Here is a 17,793-nt window from a genome sequence, read left to right as displayed (position 1 = left end):
GCCTGGGGTGGGCCGTCTTTCAGCCAGTTAGGCATGCCCAGGTGCAGAGCCACAGGGGATGGGCTGCTGTCCTCCTTTCACAGTCCGGAAGCCAATTCGTTTGGGTACATGACCAGGTGCGGTGGCCTGGGATTCGGACTCGGATACTGAACCTGAGGGATCCCAGCCTGCACAGGATTCCCCGCCTCCAGAACCAGCTGACCCGGGGCTGAGGCATGAGCTTGAAGGGTCCTCACCTGTGCTGGATCCTCAGGTGCAGGAACCAGCTGAGTCTTCTCTGGTTCCTGAGGTGATGGAGGACCCATTGCCTGCAGGTGCTCCACTCACAGCCCTGTCAGGGGAAGAGGAGGCTGCTTCTGGGTCCGGTAACCCTCCAGCCTCTCCTGAGCTGCAGAGGCTCAGGGCAGAGAGGCGGAGGGAACTAAGTTCTCGCAGGAGGAGTGCTCACCTCCAGGCCAGGAGAGGTGAGTCACCTGTGGACCGGGGCCGTCCTATGCCTCGGGGAAGATAAAAGCCGGCCAGCCCCAGTCCCAAGTTGCGGGAGCAACGTTGATGGTTGCTAGTTCCTGCCTGAATCCTGTCCTGCTTTCCTGCCTGAGCTCCTGACCCGCCCTGATTCCCTGCTTGCAAGCTTGTTCCTGACTTCACCCGACTCCCTGCCCTGCACCCAGCTTCAGCTACTACGGACTGCCTCCATGTTGCACCTTTGACCACAGACTGGACTTGGACCTCGCCTCTCGGGTAAACCACGGGGCCAGCACACCAAGTGTGCGTTTGGAACACACAAGCCATGGCCTATTTTACAGGGAGCTGCTGTGTCACGAACTGGCTGGGTGCCGAGAAGTAGCGTTAGAAACCAGCTGGGGAACGTCCAAGGGAAGAAGGCTCAGAGCCCGGGGATTAGTGAGTAGTCAGAGGGAGCAGAAGCGGGAGAGGCGACAGGATTTAGTGAGTGGGAAGAGTCTGTGGCAGAGAGCAGTGCAGAATCAGAGGTGGAAGCAGAGGCTGGAGAGGAGGGAGGCTGAGAGACAGGCTGGTGTAGAATCTTGGGTTTCTCCCCATCCTCCTGCAACAAGCTCCCCTTCCTTCTGGTCTCCCAGAACCAGGAGAGGGATGAAAAGGGCAGAGGAGAGGCCATTCAATAACCATGGCCCAATGGGAAAACTTATGGAAGATCAATTGGAAATTCACAAATTGTTACACGATTAGAGAGAACTTTAAAAAAAGGCAACATCAATGGTATCTAACACCATGGAAACTTTCAAAAATGTATAAAAATGTGTCAAGTGATTGTTGGAGATGCAGAGACTCAGGAACTTCCTACCATATGTGGTGGATATGTAGGAAAATACAGGTATTCTGGGAGAGTATCCATGCAGAACTGCAAAAAATGCTAAAGATCTCTTTCAATAAAAAACCAGAGTCCGACCTCCTGGGAATAACAGATTTGGATATTCCACAAAAGAGGAAGGGTATCTTTTTATATGCGACAGCAACAGCGAGAGTTTTGATCACAGCAAAATGGAAGAGTAATGAAATCCCCTCTATACAAGATTGGATCCAAAAGCTGACAGAATATGCCGAATTAGCTGGTCTATCAGAAAAAATAAAGAATAAATCAAAACAGGAATTTGTTTCAAAATGGGAGGTTTTCAAAGAATATCTGAAAAATAAATATAGTAGTTTAAATTCTGTTGCAGCATTCGAGGAACTTCAGTAATAGTTGCAAGGTAGATATAAGAAATTAGATATATTAAGAATAAGTTTAATTATGATAAAAGTGTGTATTGGCAATAAGTAATATGAAATCGAAATATGGAATGGACGGGAGGTTGGGTCTTTAGTGTTAAGACCAATATATATGTTTTATTGTTTGCTAAGAAAATTATGTTTCTATGGTTATTCTTGTGTGTAATTTGGTATTTGTGGTTTTTTCTTTCTTTTTTCTTGCTGTATCAATAAAAATCTTTTTAAAAGGGGGGGCAGAGGAGAGGTTAGCTTCATGTGGGCCCTGTCTTAGATTGCTTGGGAGGAACCCTGGAGAGGAGGAGACTTAGATGGGTGTTGAAGGTGGGGGGACGTCAGTTTCAGCAACTGCTCCATGGGGGCCAGATCTGCTGGAGATTAAATAGGCCTGACCCCCCTGTGTAGGGCCTTCTGATGCTAATAAAAAGCCAACTCTTGCTCGGGGTACCACAGCAAACAGAGGTGAGACAAAGACAAAATGATGAATGGGTGTGCATTTTTAGGATATTTCCGTTCCACCTTAAAAGGGAGCAGGCTATGTGAGTCACAGAGTCTGCGCATTTCCTGTTCACAGGGTGTTTATGTTTTCTTTTGCTTTCGTTTCTCTGTGCCTGAGCAGACCGAAGCAGGCAGTCATGTTTTTCTTTGTTCTGACCAACGCTGAATAAACTTGTAAATATGCTCTCCTGCTGTGCATCTTTCGCTGTGTGAATTCTGCTGATAGAGTGTGCATCAGCCCAGGAATGTGGGAAGCTATTTTCTGGAGCTCCTGTCGCTAATTGCTGATACTGCGTGTCTACGGGAGATTGATGGACGTCCAGAGACGACATGGAGTCATGATGGACTTTATCTCCCTGGCAGTATCCCAACATGCGTTTGGGTGGGTGGGGGCATAGAAGGAGGGCATGGGCAGGGGGAACGAAACAGCTTTTGACATTCCAAGGAAGGAGGAGGTGGTGTCGGAAGCTGACGGGGCAACAGGTTTTAAGGAGCAGGGAGAGTCTGTGGCAGAGAGCAGTCCAGACGTGGCGGCAGAAGCTGAAACAGGAGGGAGGCCCAGAGGCAGAGATGAGGCAGGTTGCTGAAGAAGTGAGGGGGTCTCCCTCTCCTGCTCCAACCCGCTCCCCTCCTCGTGGCCCCCCAGAACCAGAAGAGGTATGAAAAGGAGCAGAGACAGGCAAGATGGAGACGTCTCAGATTGCTTGGGATGGAATTGGATGAGGAGGAGCCTTAGAGTGCGGCAGTCCTTGCAACTGCTTCATTGGGACAAGATCTACTGGGGAGTGTTGCTGGGACCACTAGGCCTACACTGTTTTGGAATATTTGAATAAAGAGTTAACTTCACTTGACACCTCGTGAGTTATTCCCAACCTGCTCCCAAGTCCCAACTTCACATGTACAGTGGTACCTTGGTTGTCAAACTTAATCCGTTCCGGGAGTCCATTCGACTCCCAAAACAGTTCGAAAACCAAGGTGCAGCTTCCGATTGGCTGCAGGAGCTTCCGGCACTCAATCGGAAGCCACGTTGAATGTTTGGCTTCCGAAAAACATTTGCAAACTGGAACACTCACTTCCGGGTTTGCGGCGTTCGGGAGCCGATTTGTTCAGGAGCCAATCCGTTCGACAACCAAGGTACCACTGTAGTCCGAACAAGACGAAGACCTTGACTCCCCCTCACCGACTACAGTTCTACCTGCGTGACGTAAAACCGGGTTTCCATGCAGTTTTAAATTTGCAAAGATACACAGTGAGTCCTCCTGGAGAGACAGGCACACAGTTCGAGTTCTAAAAAGCTCTCTCTCTCTCTTTTTAATAGACAAAATGGCAGGAACTCTGTCCCCATCCTTGATCTAGTGGCACAACCCCCTGTCCAGTTAGATTTCCAATGAGGTGGAATCCTGTCCCTGGGGTTCCTGCACAGACGCAGCCATTGACTGGCCGGCCGCAGGCTTGTTTTTCGTGGCAACACCGCTCTTCGCTTTCTCCTCAAGGCCCACGTGGGACACGTGCTGCAGGTGGGGCTGCGAGGAGGGCCGGGCCTCCCACTGCGACTCCTCCCCGAAAGCGTTCACATCGTAGAGGTAGTCCAGGCTCGTCACCGCGCTGAGGATTTCCGGCACGCTGTAATCGAAAGACAGAAGCTCGTCGGGCAAGTTGAGGGACCGGATGTCACTGGTTGAATCCTCTCCAGAGAAGCAACTGTCCCTCAGGCTATCTCCCCAGTGCCGGCTGTGGCGTCCGTTGCCCAAGCCGTCCAACGAAGCCTCGGTGTCTGAGTTCACCGGGGAGCAGTCAAACAACTTCATGGCATCTTCTAAGAGGACCTTTTCTGGGAGGTTGAAGGACGCCTCCTCCTCCTCTATCAATGCGTTCCCGGCCGCAATGATGCTCTCCAGGTCCATGCAAGACTCCGATTCGGGCATGATGTCTGCAGTCGGTGCGCCGAGGATGGCCTGGTGGTCTTCAGGAGAGGTGTTTGGCAGGGCTGGAGGGTCCTCTGCAAAATCTGGGTTCTGGACGTCGTCTGCCTCGTCCGCTTGGAAGTCCTTGAAACCTTGGAAGGCCAAGTTGTGGCAGTCTTTTAGGGGTTCATAGGCCGCTGCCAAGGCTGGCCGCTCGCTTGGGTTCAGCCCAGGGAGCGTGGAGAGAAGCGTAGGCTCCTTGTTCTGGCCCGGGCCCTCGCTGTGGAGAGAGACCACCTCTGCAAAGGGGGAGCCGTGGGCAGGGCTCCCCACGAAGCCGATGTGGTCCGCCAAGTGTGTCGAGGGCCCCTCGGGCTTGAAGAAGGGCAAGACGAACGGGGGGTTGCTGGCAACTGGCTGATAGGGCGGGTATGCGACCGGCTGGACAGGGCTCTTGAGGTATTTCTGGCCGTCCAGCAGGTAGGTGTTTTGCGGGCCCGGCGCACCAGAGAGTTTGTACACGGAGGGCTGGACGAAGTTGGCCGTAGCCCACTCAATGCGGTAGATCCGGGGGTCGAAGAAGCACCCGCACGGAGCCATGTGGAAGCCTGGCAGGGGGCGAGGAGAGAGGAAAATGAGGGGCGGACAAAGAGCACCCTCCAACATATGTCCTGCTCAAATCTACCAAGGCACGGCTGACTGCCACTTCCTTTGACTGCGGTGGGCAGGTGTGGGGGACTCCCTGGTCCTGAATGGGGTGACTGTGCCCCTGAAAGACCAGGTGCGCAGCCTGGGAGTCATTTTGGACTCACCGCTGTCCATGGAGGCACAGGTCCATTCTGTATCCAAGGCAGCTGTTTACCAGCTCCACCTGGTACGCAGACTGAGACCCTCCCTACCCACAGACTGTCTTGCCAGAGTGGTGCATGCTCTGGTTATCTCCCGCTTGGACGACTGCCATGCGCTCTATGTGGGGCTGCCTTTGAAGGTGACCTGGAAACTACAACTAACCCAGAATGTGGCTTTTAGACTGGCGACTGGGAGCGGCCGCTGAGACCATTTAACACCCATCCAGAAAAGCCTACATTAGCTCCCAGTACCTTTCCGAGCACAATTCAAAGTGTTGGTGCTGACCTTTAAAGCCCTAAACGGCCTGGGCCCAGAATACCTGAAGGAGCATCTCCACTCCCATCATTCTGCCCGGACACTGAGGTCCAGCTCCGAGGGCCTTCTGGCGGTTCCCTCCCTGCGAGAAGTGAGGTTACAGGGAATCAGGCACAGGGCCTTCTCAGTGGTGGCACCCTCCCTGTGGAACGCCCTCCCATCAGATGTCAGGGAAATAAACAACTACCTGACTTTTAGAAGACAGCCCTGTTTAGGGAAGTTTTTAAAGTTTGAGGTTTTAATGTGTTTTTAATATTCTGTTGGGAGCCACCCAGAGTGGCTGGGGAAACCCAACCAGATGGGCGGGGTATAAATAATAAATAATTGTTATTACTAATTAGTTGAGGGGCAGAACCTTGGCACAGCCCCCCAATCCCTCTCTCTATTGCCCTAGGGGCTCTGTCCAGGCCACACACCTTTCCCCAGGGCTCCAGCACTAGATGGTGTCTGTGAGCTCTTGCGATGCCTTCTGCTTGTCTGGATAGAGAATGGAGACCAGTGCCTGGCTCCATCTGCACTCCATCATCCCACTTCAAATGGCCATGGTGCCCCCTACACCCCCCCCCACAAAACAGTGGCGTAGCGTGGGGGTGCAGGGGGGGCCGGCTGCACTGGGCACAACATCTGGGGGGGCGCGCTCACACTCGCAGCTCTCTGCCCCTACTAAAATCCACGGGTTAGGGGGCGCAAATTACTTGCCTTGCCCCGGGTGCTGACAACCCACGCTACGCCACTGCCACAAAATGCTCCTGGGAAATGTGTTAGGAGTTTCCCCAGCTCCCACTCCCAGAAACACAATCCCCAGCAGTTGTGTACAGTCAGTGGCCTAGAGGAACTGGGTTACTCCTCCAAATTTTCCCTATAAATTAGAGTACAGTGGTACCTTGGTTTTCAGACGCCTTGGTACTCAGGCAACATGGAACCCAAGCACTGCAAACCCGGAAGTAAGTGTTCCAGTTTGCGACCTTTTTTCGGAAGCCGAAAGTGCTCCATTTTGAGTGCCGCGCTTCCCTTTTGAGTGTTACGCTGAGGTCTGTCTGTTTTTGCTATTTATTTTGCATTTTTGTTTTTGCGGCTCTCTCTTTGTGACTGTGTGGAACCCAGTTCAGCTAGTGATTGACTGATTTTGTGACTGCAGCACATTGTTTATTGATTTCATTTTATGGATCAGTGGTCTTGTTAGATAGTGTGATGGCCTGGGAATCCGATTCAGAGGCTGAACCGGAGGAATCCCAGCCTGCCCAGGAGTCCCCGCCTCCAGGGCCGGCTGAACTGGGGCAGGGCCTTGATTCTGAAGCGCCTGCACCTGTGCCAGATCCTCAGGAGCAGGCACCAGGTGAGTCCACTCTGGCTCCAGAGGTGATTAAGGACTCAGTGCCTACAGGTGAGTCTCCCCCTGGGCCCAGTAACCTTTCAGCCTCTCCTGAACTGCAGAGGCTCAGGGCAGAGAGGCGAAGGGAACTGGTTTCTCCCAGGAGGAGTGCTCACCTTAAGGCCAGGGGAGGCGGGTCTCCTGGGGGCCGGGACTGCCCCTGGCCTCACAGAAGATAAAGGCCAGTCAGCCCGGTCCCAGGTTGCGGGAGCAACGTCGTTGTTGAGTACCTGTTCCTGCCCGGACCCAGACCTGACCCTCCAGTGTTCCTGTCCCCGCCTGGCTTCCGGCTTTGGACCTCGCTCCGCTCCTTGTGAACTGTTTCCAGGCTAGTGACCCAGGACCGGACTTTGACTACGCCAACGGTAACCTTCCCCCCGGGACCAGCACAGATAGTAAAATTAACGTCAAATTGTTGTTTTTAAAAGTCTGGCACGGATTAATCCGTTTTGCATTACTTTCTATGGGAAAGCGCGCCTCGGTTTTGGAACGCTTTGGTTTTGGAGCGGACTTACGTAACGGATTAAGTTTGGGAAATTAGGTACCACTGTATATAAAAATCCGCAACTGAGAACAGTTGATGATCCATTGGCCATTATTTTGAGTATTATGCTTCCAATTTGAGTGCCACACTTCCATTTTAAGTCTGTCTGTTTTCGCTATTTATTTTGCGTTTTTCTTTCAGCGGCTCTTTTTTTGTTTTTGTTTTGGTGACTCTGTGGAACCCAGTTCAGCTAGTGAATGATTGTGTGACTGCAGTACATTGTTTATTGCTTTCATTATATGGATCGATGGTCTCGTTACATAGTAAAAATCTCGTTAAATTGCTGTTTTAGGGTGTGTGTTTTTAAAGTCTGGAACAGATTAATCCATTTTGCCTTACTTTCTATGGGAAAGCGCGCCTTGGTTTTGGAACACTTTGGTTTTGAACAGAATTCTGGAACGGATTAAGTTTGAGAACCAAGGTACCATTGTATTAAAGTATTGAAGCCTGGCGCCCCCTTCGCAAAGTCCAGGAAGCTTCTGTCGGGCTTAGGGAGGGGGGCGCTGTGCTCCGACGGGTCTAAGAGCCCTCTTGCCACCCCCCCGAACCTCAGCCAGGGGCATCCCCTGCCTGGAACCCCGGAAGGTCTCTGCCAGTCAGTGTGAACAATACTAAGCTATATGGAACTAGCTTCTATCAAGGCTGATATCCTATGGTTTCTGTGCAAAAACCCGCCGTCTGCGGTATTGGGCTGAGTTACTGAAGATGTTTTACGAAGATGAAATCAAGAAAAAAACTAGAATATTGGGGCATTTTCAGGTGGGCAGCAGATAGGGCTACCCAATCCTGGCTCTTCAGCTCTAAGCACTATTTGCATGTAGTGATTTTCTGTGCGTTGTGCGCAGAGGGTCTGTGTGCATCTTCTTACGTTGTATCCACACTGGTGAGCCCAATATAGCCATGGTCAGGAGTCCCATGGAGGTGCCCTGGAGGGGCCAGATCAGGAGGAGGAGCTCAAAGAGTAATTCCTGTTGTAATATGCGGCTATTGACTCACACTTGCATGCATGAAAGGGTTAAGCTGAGCCCTGAGCTCAAGTTGCCAGTGGGTGGCTAGCAGCCTTTGGATCCTCCCTCCCTCCCTCCCTCCCTCCCTCCCTCCCTCCCTCCCTCCCTCTCTCTGTGTCTTCCTGGAAGAAAGGAGCCGTGCAGAATGGCTCCCAACTGAAGGATAACCACGTGAATAAAATCTCTCTAAAGGAGATTTTGACAGCCTCCATAACACAAAACCTGCATTATTCTTTTGAAAGAAACAAGTTCTTTCTTTCAAAGCCATTTGGAACCTTTTTCTTCCTTATTTTACTGCCAACGGACAGAGACTTGTTTTCTGTAACTTCTGAAACTCTGCGTGTAAAATACTCGCTTATTTGCAAAGCTAAGTGTCTGTGATTTACTCTAGCCTAAGTATTTTTGTGTGGAATGCTTGCCTAAAGGTGGATGAGGGAAGATGTAAAAATCTAGCCAGGCCACAGAGAGGTTAGGCTGGCCTCAACCAGAGCCAGGGCTTTTTCGGCTGTGGGTCCAATCTGGAGGAACGCTCTGTCACAAGAGACTAGGGCCCTGCAGGACCTGACATCTTTCCGCAGGGCCTGTAAGACGGAGCTGTTCCACCAGGCCTTTGGCCAGGGCACAGCCTGACTCCCTCCTTTGGCAATCTTCACAGAGCCCAATGGTCACCATTAATCTGATTTGAACTGATTTTATAATGAAATGAATTTAGAATGTTGTAACATTTTACTGTGGTTAGCCGCTCTGAGCCCGGCTTCAGCTGGGGAGGGCGGGATATAAATAAATTATTATTATTATTATTATTATTCCTCCGTGTGCATCAGATGGGCTTTTGTGTCCCATCCCAACGGTGAGCAAAATCAAAACTAATCATGCTCGTGTACTTTGAAGCGATGAATTCCATTACTTGGCAGCAGATGGCGGAACGGCAATCGGCTCAGTTTTCTTATGGCAATAGCTGCCGACCAAATCTCAGCTTTAGTCCGTCAGAAACCCAGCCAGGCATTGTCCTGCCCTATCCTGAGTTGAGATTTACAGGCCACAATCCGCAAACCCAATCCCACCCACGCACCCGCGAGAGTAGCTCCTTTCTACGCACCACGTAAGCGTTACCTGCCGGGGGTGTTGCAAATAGCTCTTTCTCTTGGCTGGGGGTGTGGTACAAACTGGGTGTCCCTGTAACGTCAACACACAGAAAAATCCATGCTTTACCCTCTGCTTTTGCCAGCTGTGATAGGAATTTGATGGTCTTAGATATATGGTAATGTTCATAAGTGTACCAACCCAGCACGTACATAGATCAGCACAGGAAGACCGACCTGGAACCATTTTGATTCCTAAACTGACCAAATGTTTTCTCTGCAAGGTCAAAGTGGGAAACCTCCCCATTGTCTTTTCCTTCACAAATCCTGTCTTAAAGGCACATTTAAGATATGACTAGGGTGTGAGCCTGTGACCTGGCCCAGGAACTAAGTATTTATCATTACAAAAGACTGGCCAGGCTACCCAGGCAATCCAATCAAGTAACCTGCCAGACAGGAGATAAACAAGGACAGGAGAAAAACAACATTCAAATTTCTGTTTTAGACCACCTTTTCTGTGATGTAGGTGTGATGTATCTGAGGGGTGGTCTGAGGTTACACCCCTTCTGTGATGTAGGTATGATGTTTCTGGGGGTGGTCTTGATCTACAGGGTGGCAATTTCAAAAGTCTTTATAAGGCCTTGCGCACCATTTTTCTGGGTTCCTCCTCCTTTCCTGTGTGTGAGGGGAGCACCCTGTTGCAACAGATCAATAAAGATCAGGCTTACTAGCTGCTTTGCTTCTCAATATTATCTAGTTGGCCTCTGTTATTCTCTCCTACCAATAGGGAACCTACGTAAGGACTCTATATGGGCTCTTGGATACCCCATATGGGGAAAAGGGCAATTTTTGTTTACAACACAGCTGCGTCGTTTCTCCCATTCTGTCTCCCAGGAATCTCCTCCTCTACTTCCGGTTGGGCTCCGAAGGGCTGAGCAACCCCTTTTGGTTTCACCCCTTAGCAACGATGCCATGCCCTCCAACATTCCTCAGATGAAAATACAGCTGTACCTCGGAGGTTGAACGGAAGTCGAATGTTCGGAAACCAAATCGCAGCTTCCAATTCTGCTCGGCAAGCCCTAGGCTCTGTGGTTTAACTCACAGCGCCACCTGCATCAGTTTGCTATACTATACAGTCAAAACCTCGGTTCTCGAATGGCTCCGTTTTGGAACGTTTTGGTTCCCGAATGCCGAAAACCCGGAAGTAAATGCTCCGGTTTTCAGACGTTTTCCGGAAGCCGAATGTCTGGTGCGGCTTCCGCTGGAGTACAAGAAGCTCTTGCAACCAATCGGAAGCCGCACCTCAGTTGTTGAACATTTTGCAAGCCAAACAGTCTTCCAGGACAGATTCCATTCAACAACCAAGGTTTGATTGTACCTTTTGTACTCTGCCTTCCGGAAACTCAAATCCATTGTGCCTTTTCTGTGAGCCCTTCTCTCTCTCTCTCTCTCTCTCTCTCTCTCTCTCTCTCTCTCTCTCTGTGTGTGTGTGTTTTGCATTGAGGGTTCCTTCTTTTACCTTCCATGAGTTTTGCAACAGCTCTGAGGCGAGTCCACTGCCCCTTGCTCTCAGACGCTCTGTGCACCCAAAAGCTGCTGAACATCTGTGCACAATTTAGCAGCGCGCTTTGTAGTAGCTGTGCCGCTCAACCGAATTTCGGCAACGGCTAGATATCGGGGCTCTATTCCGCGTGGAATTTCACACACGCACACACACCCAATCCTGATTCCCCACCCCAATAATCAGAATATAATTCAAAAAGCCATGGGTCTGAAGGAATGTGCTGCGGCGGCGGTGGAGGCACACTTCCTCCTGCACCAAGATGGCGCATGTTTCAGCAACGTTGCTCCAGCCGTGTGCGAGAACACTTATTCTCAAAATATAAACGCCAAGGGGAAAAGAGGCTTGCGAGGGCACAGGAGCCTTTGCTAGCGATGTGAGAGAAAGGAAAGGAAAATAAGGACCGAGGCTGGCTTAGAATGGGGAGACCGTGACTGAAGGACAGCTTACCTCCTTGCAATAATAAAGGTAAAGGGACCCCTGACCATTAGGTCCAGTCGTGACCGACTCCGGGGTTGCAGCGCTCATCTCACTTTATTGGCCGAGGGAGCCAGTGTACAGCTTCTGGGTCATGTGGCCAGCAGGACTAAGCCACTTCTGGCAAACCAGAGCAGCGCACGGAAACGCTGTTTACCTTCCCACCGGAGTGGTACCTATTTATCTACTTGCACTTTGACGTGCTTTCGAACTGCTAGGTTGGCAGGAGCAGGGACCGAGCAACGGGAGCTCACCCCGTCGCAGGGATTCGAACCGCCAACCTTCTGATTGGCAAGTCCTAGGCTCTGTGGTTTAACCCACAGCGCCACCCGTATCCCTGCCCTTGCAATAATATGGCGTGTAAAATTAGTTTTACAGGAAGTTGTAAGGGGGAAACCTGTCCTCCCATAATATGCTGTTGAGCCAACAAGCCAAGGACCCCCATGGGGGACTTGCCATACGGGCTGTCGTCCTTAGATGTGGGGTTGGCCTCATCCCAGAAAAAAACGAGGTAAGAAAACCCCGCTGGCGTAAACCGATCCTACCTACGGAGGCAAGGTTTTCAGGGAGAACAAAAGCTGGGAAGGGCCGGTTGGACTGTCCGTCGGGTCTCTCTAAAGGCCGAGGGGTGTATGTCTCATGTTGGGGGTAAAACAGTTTCGGTTGCTGCATAATCCCTCCGTTGAGCTGAAGGGCAGTCTGCCCATCTGGACCCCTTTTGCCTAGGGGCGCCTGCCTGAGGACTGACTTCCTGGAGCCGTCGCCACGGAGAAAAAGTTCTGTTTGGATGGTTACTCGGGAAAGCGTTCCAGGTTGGCCCACTCAAGTTCTGAGGCAGAGAAGGGGCATTGGAATTGTAGAGTTGGAGGGGCACCCCCGCGGTCATCTAAACCCACCCCCTGCGGTGCAGGAATCGAACCCACAACCTCGCCGACATGAAGAGTCTCTCACTTTTCCCGACTGAGCTATCCTTCAGAGATGCGAGAGGGAGAGTTGGGGGAAATGGGTATGTTTGTGAGGAGTGGAAATAAAAATGAGGATGAGTTTGTTCCCTTTACCTTTGCAAAATTCTGATACAGTGGTACCTCAGGTTAAGTACTTAATTCATTCTGGAGGTCCGTTCTTAACCTGAAACTATTCTTAACCTGAAGCACCACTTTAGCTAATGGGGCCTCCCGCTGCCGCCGCGCTGCTGGAGCACGTTTTCTGTTCACATCCTGAAGCAAAGTTCTTAACCCGAGGTACTATTTCTGGGTTAGTGGAGTCTGTAATCTGAAGCGTATGTACCCCAAGGTACCACTGTACCTAAGTCAGAATTTGTTTGTTTGTTTTTCTTGAGTAGGAAGAAGTCATTATATTTTATTTAAAACAACAACAACAACTTTGGGCAAAGTGCCCCTGAGCATGTGAAGTCTTCTTTTCTTAAGTTGTACAGGAAACCATCGTGTCATTGTTACAGCTTGGGATGGTATTGTCTGTAAAGGTAAAGTAAGGTAGGTGTGATGGGAAAAGTTTAGGGAAGTTTCTAATGTTTGATGTGTTGTTGTGTTTTTAATATTCTGTTGGGAGCCGCCAACAGAGTGGCTGGGGAAACCCAACCAGACGGACAGGGTATAAATCATAAATTGTTGTTGTTGTTCTTATAGCAATGAACAAATCAGAACAAACCCATCTTGGATTTATTCTGTGTAATTGTTGTGTCGAAACACCGGGTTGTGAAACACCAGCCCTGCAGCACCAGTGATCTACGTCTCTCAGATTAATGTCCAGACCGAACCAGAACTATACATCGGATTTTGCACATCTGCGGATGGTCTGGTGCTGAAAAAATGAAAAAGTATCCAAATGCCCTCTCTTTTTTTGGTTGTGTTTTAAAACGCATCGTTTTGAGAGCAAACAACATTTCGGTACAAATGAACGTGCCGATTTCTTTCTTTCAAAGTGCAGTTTAATACAGGTTGGAGCAAGGCAGTGGTGAACATGCGCAGAATGTCCATAAAGCGAGAGATCCGTCCGTTCTCTCATTCCCTCCACACGTCCTCTATAAATAGCTTAAATACGGTGTCCGCCATTCTCTGGGGAACGGGCAAGTTTCAATGTCGCATAACGGAGGCATCCCGTTCAGTATGGCCGGGCTGGCGGGAAAACTCGCTGCGCAACAAGCTATGCGACAAAGCTACCTACATGCGCGGTCTCCCAGGCAACAAGGGTTTGGTGGCGCGAAGCCTTTCGCCGGCCAAACAAGCATAGGGCTCAGTCGTCGCGATGGGTTGAACCTGTCGGATCAGTGCCGGGCTCCTGTTATCCTCAGCGGTCTCGCAGTCCCCCTAGCACTGCTTCTTGAATTTCGGAAGGTCGATGTATGGCAACGAAATGAAACTATGCTCGCTGGGCCAGTAAACCACGTCGGGCTCGCAGCTAGGGAGGTCGTAGAAGACATCTAAGTAGACGACCGTGGTGGCGCAGTAGAAAAGGGTAACGACGATAGAAAGATGCCTGTGAGTTTTTTAAAAAAGGAAAGAATGTTGTCTAGGGCTGCCAGGGCTGTCTTGCTTTTTTACTTTTTGAAATACAGTGGTACCTCTGGATGCGAACGGGATCTGTTCCGGAACCCCGTTCGCATCCTGAAGCGAACGCAAAATGCCTCTGCGCGTCTCCGTGTGCACGGGTTGCGATTCTATGCGCATGCGTCATTTTGAGTGAATGCACATGCGCAAACGGCGAAACCCAGAAGTAACACGTTCCGTTACTTCTGGGTCGCCATGGACCGCAACCCGAAAAGGCTCAACTTGAAGCAACTTTAACCCGAGGTATGACTGTATAATACAGTGGTACCTCGGGTTAAGTACTTAATTTGTTCCGGAGGTCCATTCTTAACCTGAAACTGTTCTTAACCTGAAGCACCACTTTAGCTCATGGGGCCTCCTGCTGCCGCCGCGCTGCTGGAGCACGTTTTCTGTTCACATCCTGAAGCAAAGTTCTTAACCTGAAGCACTATTTCTGGGTTAGCGGAGTCTGTAACCTGAAGCGTATGTAACCTGAAGCGTATGTAACCTGAGGTACCACTGTAATAATCATCACCATAATTTATAATTTATACCCCGAATTCTGCCCGACTTCCGGAAACATTTGACAACAGAGGCGCGGCTTCCGATGGGCTGCAGGAGATTCCTGAACTCAAGCAGAAGCCGCGTCGAACGTTCAGCTTCCGAAGAACGTTCGAAAACCGGAACATTTACTTCCAGGTTTCCGGCGTTCAGGAGCCAAAACGTACAAGTACCAAGGCGTTCGAGAACCAAGGTACGACTATAATAATAAAGCGATAAAACATCAAACACTAAAAACTTCCCTAAACTAGGCTGCCTTCAGATGTCTTCTGAAAGTCAGATAGTTGTTTATTTCCTTGACATCTGATGGGAGGGCGTTCCACGGGGCGGGCGCCACCACCGAGAAGGCCCTGGCAGAAAGACATCAAGGAAAGAGCCTGTCTGGCTTCTCCAGGGAGAGTTCCCAAGACTGGGAGCAACCTCTGAGAAGCATTTGCTGCCACTGAGAAGCATTTGATGAAACCCCCAAAATGTATTTTCTACAGTTACGTTTTTACCTCTGCAGTGGTACCTCCAGTTGTGCATGGGATCTGTTCCGGAGCTCTGGTCTGATCCCGAGGAATTTGCAACCGGAGGTGCCTGTTCTGCACATGTGCATGGCACATAGAGTGCTTCTGCACATGCGTCAAAACCCAGAAAAATACTTCTGGGTTTGCCGCATGCATAACCCGAAGGATATGCAACTAGAGGTGTGCGTAGACAGAGGTACCACTGAATCTTCAGTACATTTTATTTTATTGCTATGTAAACCACAGAGCCTAGGGCTTGCTGATCGGAAGGTCGGTGGTTCGAATCCCCATGATGGGGTGAGCTCCCGTTGCTCAGTCCCTGCTCCTGCCAACCTAGCAGTTCGAAAGCACGTCAAAGTGCAAGTAGATAAATAGGTACCACTCTGGTGGGAAGGTAAACGGCGTTTCCGTGCGCTGCTCTGGTTCGCCAGAAGCGGCTTAGTCCTGCTGGCCACGTGACCCGGAAGCTGTACACCGGCTCCCTCGGCCAATAAAGCGAGATGAGCGCCGCAACCCCAGAGTCGGCCACGACCGGACCTAATGGTCAGGGGTCCCTTTACCCTTTACCATTTTATGTCTAGTGGCCAAAGCAAATAAAAATTGCTGCCTGAGGCAACTGCTTCATCATGAGATGGCCAAGATGGCTAGGTTATGGGCTCCCTTGCACCAGTGGTGCTTTCCAGCCCAAAGCTTTTGCCAACGTTCAGCTGGCTTCTGACACCACTACCCAATAAATGAAGACCGTTCCATTTCGTCTAGCCCTCCAGGGCAGCCGAGAGCAGGTCCTTCTTACCAAATGCTGTGAAGGTAGGCGAAATTGGCCCTCTGACAGATGCCACACAAAAACTTATCCGTCAGCCAACAGGTGATGGCGATGCACCACCACACGACCATGGTCCTGATTAGACGGTGAACGCGGACGTTGTTGCACCTGTGGAAAAGATATTTATTGAAATTTCAAAGATTATACAAAAAAAAAGTAATAAAAAAACACAAACACAAAAAATAACAAATATAAGAAACAAAATACAAAACTAAAAACTATTTAAAAACAAGTAAAGTTTCATTCCCTTATTTTCTTATAAGTTACTTCTAATTATTAATTCAGCAAATCCTCTCCCTTAATTTTCATTTAGTTTTCAACCTTTCTTTTCTTTTTACTTAATCATTACAGCTGAAAAACCCCTTAATTTTCTAAACCAACATCATTCTAACATTCATTAAATTTACAATGTTTCCTAAGGTAACCCTTAAATTTCTTCCAATTTTCTTCCGCCGTCTCTCTTCCCTGGTCTCGGATTCTGCCAGTCATTTCTGCCAGTCCCATATAGTCTATCACCTTCATCTGCCATTCTTCCAAGGTGGGTAGATCTTGTGTCTTCCAATACTTTGCGATGAGTATTCTTGCTGCTCTTGTAACATACATAAAGAATGTTCTATCCTTCTTTGGCACCAATTGGCCGACCATGCCCAGGAGAAAGGCCTCTGGTTTCTTCAGGAAGGTATATTTAAATACCTTTTTCATTTCATTATATATCATTTCCCAGAAAGCCTTAATCCTTGGGCACGTCCACCAAAGGTGAAAGAATGTACCTTCATTTTCTTTACATTTCCAACATTTATTATCAGGCAAGTGGTAAATTTTTGCGAGCTTGACTGGGGTCATGTACCACCTATAAATCATTTTCATAATATTCTCTCTTAGGGCATTACATGCCGTAAATTTCATACCGGTGGCCCACAACTGTTCCCAGTCAGCAAACATAATGTTATGACCAATATCTTGTGCCCACTTAATCATAGCTGATTTAACCGTTTCATCCTGCGTGTCCCATTTCAACAGCAAGTTATACATCTTTGACAAATTCTTAATTTTGGGTTCTAACAATTCTGTTTCCAATTTTGATTTTTCCACCTGGAAGCCAATTTTCCTGTCCAACTTGTAAGCCTCCATTATTTTGGTAATAATGAAGCCAGTCTTGCAATCAGGAATAGTTGGCGCACTCGCCTGAGGCTAGAGGGGTTACATTGACAAAATGGGCATTATAACTATGATCACAACGGGGTAAGCTCCTGTTGCTCGGTCCCTGCCCCTGCCAACCTAACAGTTCGAAAGCACGCCAGTGCAGGTAGATAAATAGGTACCACTGTGGCGGGTAGGGAAACGGCACTTCCGTGCGCTCTGGTTTCCGTCACGGTGTCCCATTGGGCCAGAAGCGGTTTAGTCCTGCTGGCCGCATGACCCGGAAAGCTGTCTGTGGACAAAGGTCTGCTCCCTCAGCCCGTAAAACGAGATGAGTGCTGCAACCTCACAGTCGCCTTTGACTGGACTTAACCGTCTGGGGTCCTTTACCTTTTACCTATTATTATTATTATTAATTTAACTTATACACCGCCCTAGACCGGGAGGTCTTGGGGCAGTTCACAAGAAGACCACAACATATAAAATCAAACCGAAAGCAGTAACTCAATACACCGCCCCCCAAAAGCCACATTCTAAAAGGGTCAACCAAAGGCCTGGGGGGAATAAAATGGAGCTGGATTTTTAGCATCAAGTAAAGCTAAAGGTAAAGGGACCCCTGACCATTAGGTCCAGTCGTGACCGACTCTGGGGTTGCTGCGCTCATCTCGCTTTATTGGCCGAGGGAGCCGGTGTACAGCTTCCGGGTCACATGGCCAGCATGACTAAGCCGCTTCTAGCGAACCAGAGCAGCGCACGGAAACGCCGTTTACCTTCCCGCTGGAGTGGTACCTATATATCTACTTGCACTTTGACGTGCTTTCGAACTGCTAGGTTGGCAGGAGCAGGGACTGAGCAATGG

At 49.6% G+C, this 17,793-nt stretch overlaps 2 protein-coding genes and 1 long non-coding RNA gene across 8 annotated transcripts in view; 1 reads left to right on the top strand and 2 right to left on the bottom strand.

The window, feature by feature from the left end:
- Positions 1 to 3,542: 3,542 nt before the first annotated feature.
- Positions 3,543 to 12,132, bottom strand: PRR22 (proline rich 22). 5 transcript variants are annotated; one of them, XM_081895777.1, is made up of 3 exons: positions 11,901 to 12,132; positions 9,349 to 9,411; positions 3,543 to 4,756 (listed from the first exon to the last, which is right to left on the bottom strand). In XM_081895777.1, exons 1-3 carry the CDS (start codon positions 12,025 to 12,027, stop codon positions 3,621 to 3,623), a joined length of 1,326 nt encoding a protein of 441 aa, XP_081751903.1. In that variant the 5' UTR covers positions 12,028 to 12,132; the 3' UTR covers positions 3,543 to 3,620. The 5 variants fall into 5 exon arrangements, with proteins under 5 accessions (XP_081751903.1, XP_081751901.1, XP_081751899.1 ...); XM_081895775.1 differs by having other exon boundaries at positions 9,335 to 9,411; positions 11,905 to 12,061; XM_081895773.1 differs by having other exon boundaries at positions 11,905 to 12,061.
- Positions 9,468 to 10,064, top strand: LOC309361014. Its single transcript, XR_014164294.1, has 2 exons — positions 9,468 to 9,843; positions 9,895 to 10,064. It is a non-coding gene; the product is annotated as an uncharacterized lncRNA (long non-coding RNA).
- Positions 12,133 to 13,281: 1,149 nt separating the features above from the next.
- Positions 13,282 to 17,793, bottom strand: part of ACER1 (alkaline ceramidase 1) — a 30,715-nt gene continuing 26,203 nt past the window's right edge. For both annotated transcript variants that reach the window (XM_081895871.1, XM_081895872.1), the window contains 2 exons: positions 15,765 to 15,902; positions 13,282 to 13,851 (listed from right to left, as the gene is read on the bottom strand). In XM_081895871.1, coding sequence (XP_081751997.1) covers positions 13,683 to 13,851; positions 15,765 to 15,902 — 307 coding nt within the window. In that variant the 3' untranslated portion in view covers positions 13,282 to 13,682. The remainder of the gene's footprint in view (positions 13,852 to 15,764; positions 15,903 to 17,793) is intronic.

This window comes from Podarcis melisellensis (assembly GCF_964234715.1).
Source record: "Podarcis melisellensis genome assembly, chromosome: 18".
In the NCBI taxonomy this organism is placed as follows: Eukaryota; Metazoa; Chordata; class Lepidosauria; order Squamata; family Lacertidae; genus Podarcis; species Podarcis melisellensis.
The sequence above is the reverse complement of the archived record's forward strand: the minus strand, read 5'-3'. Positions and strand labels throughout refer to the sequence as shown.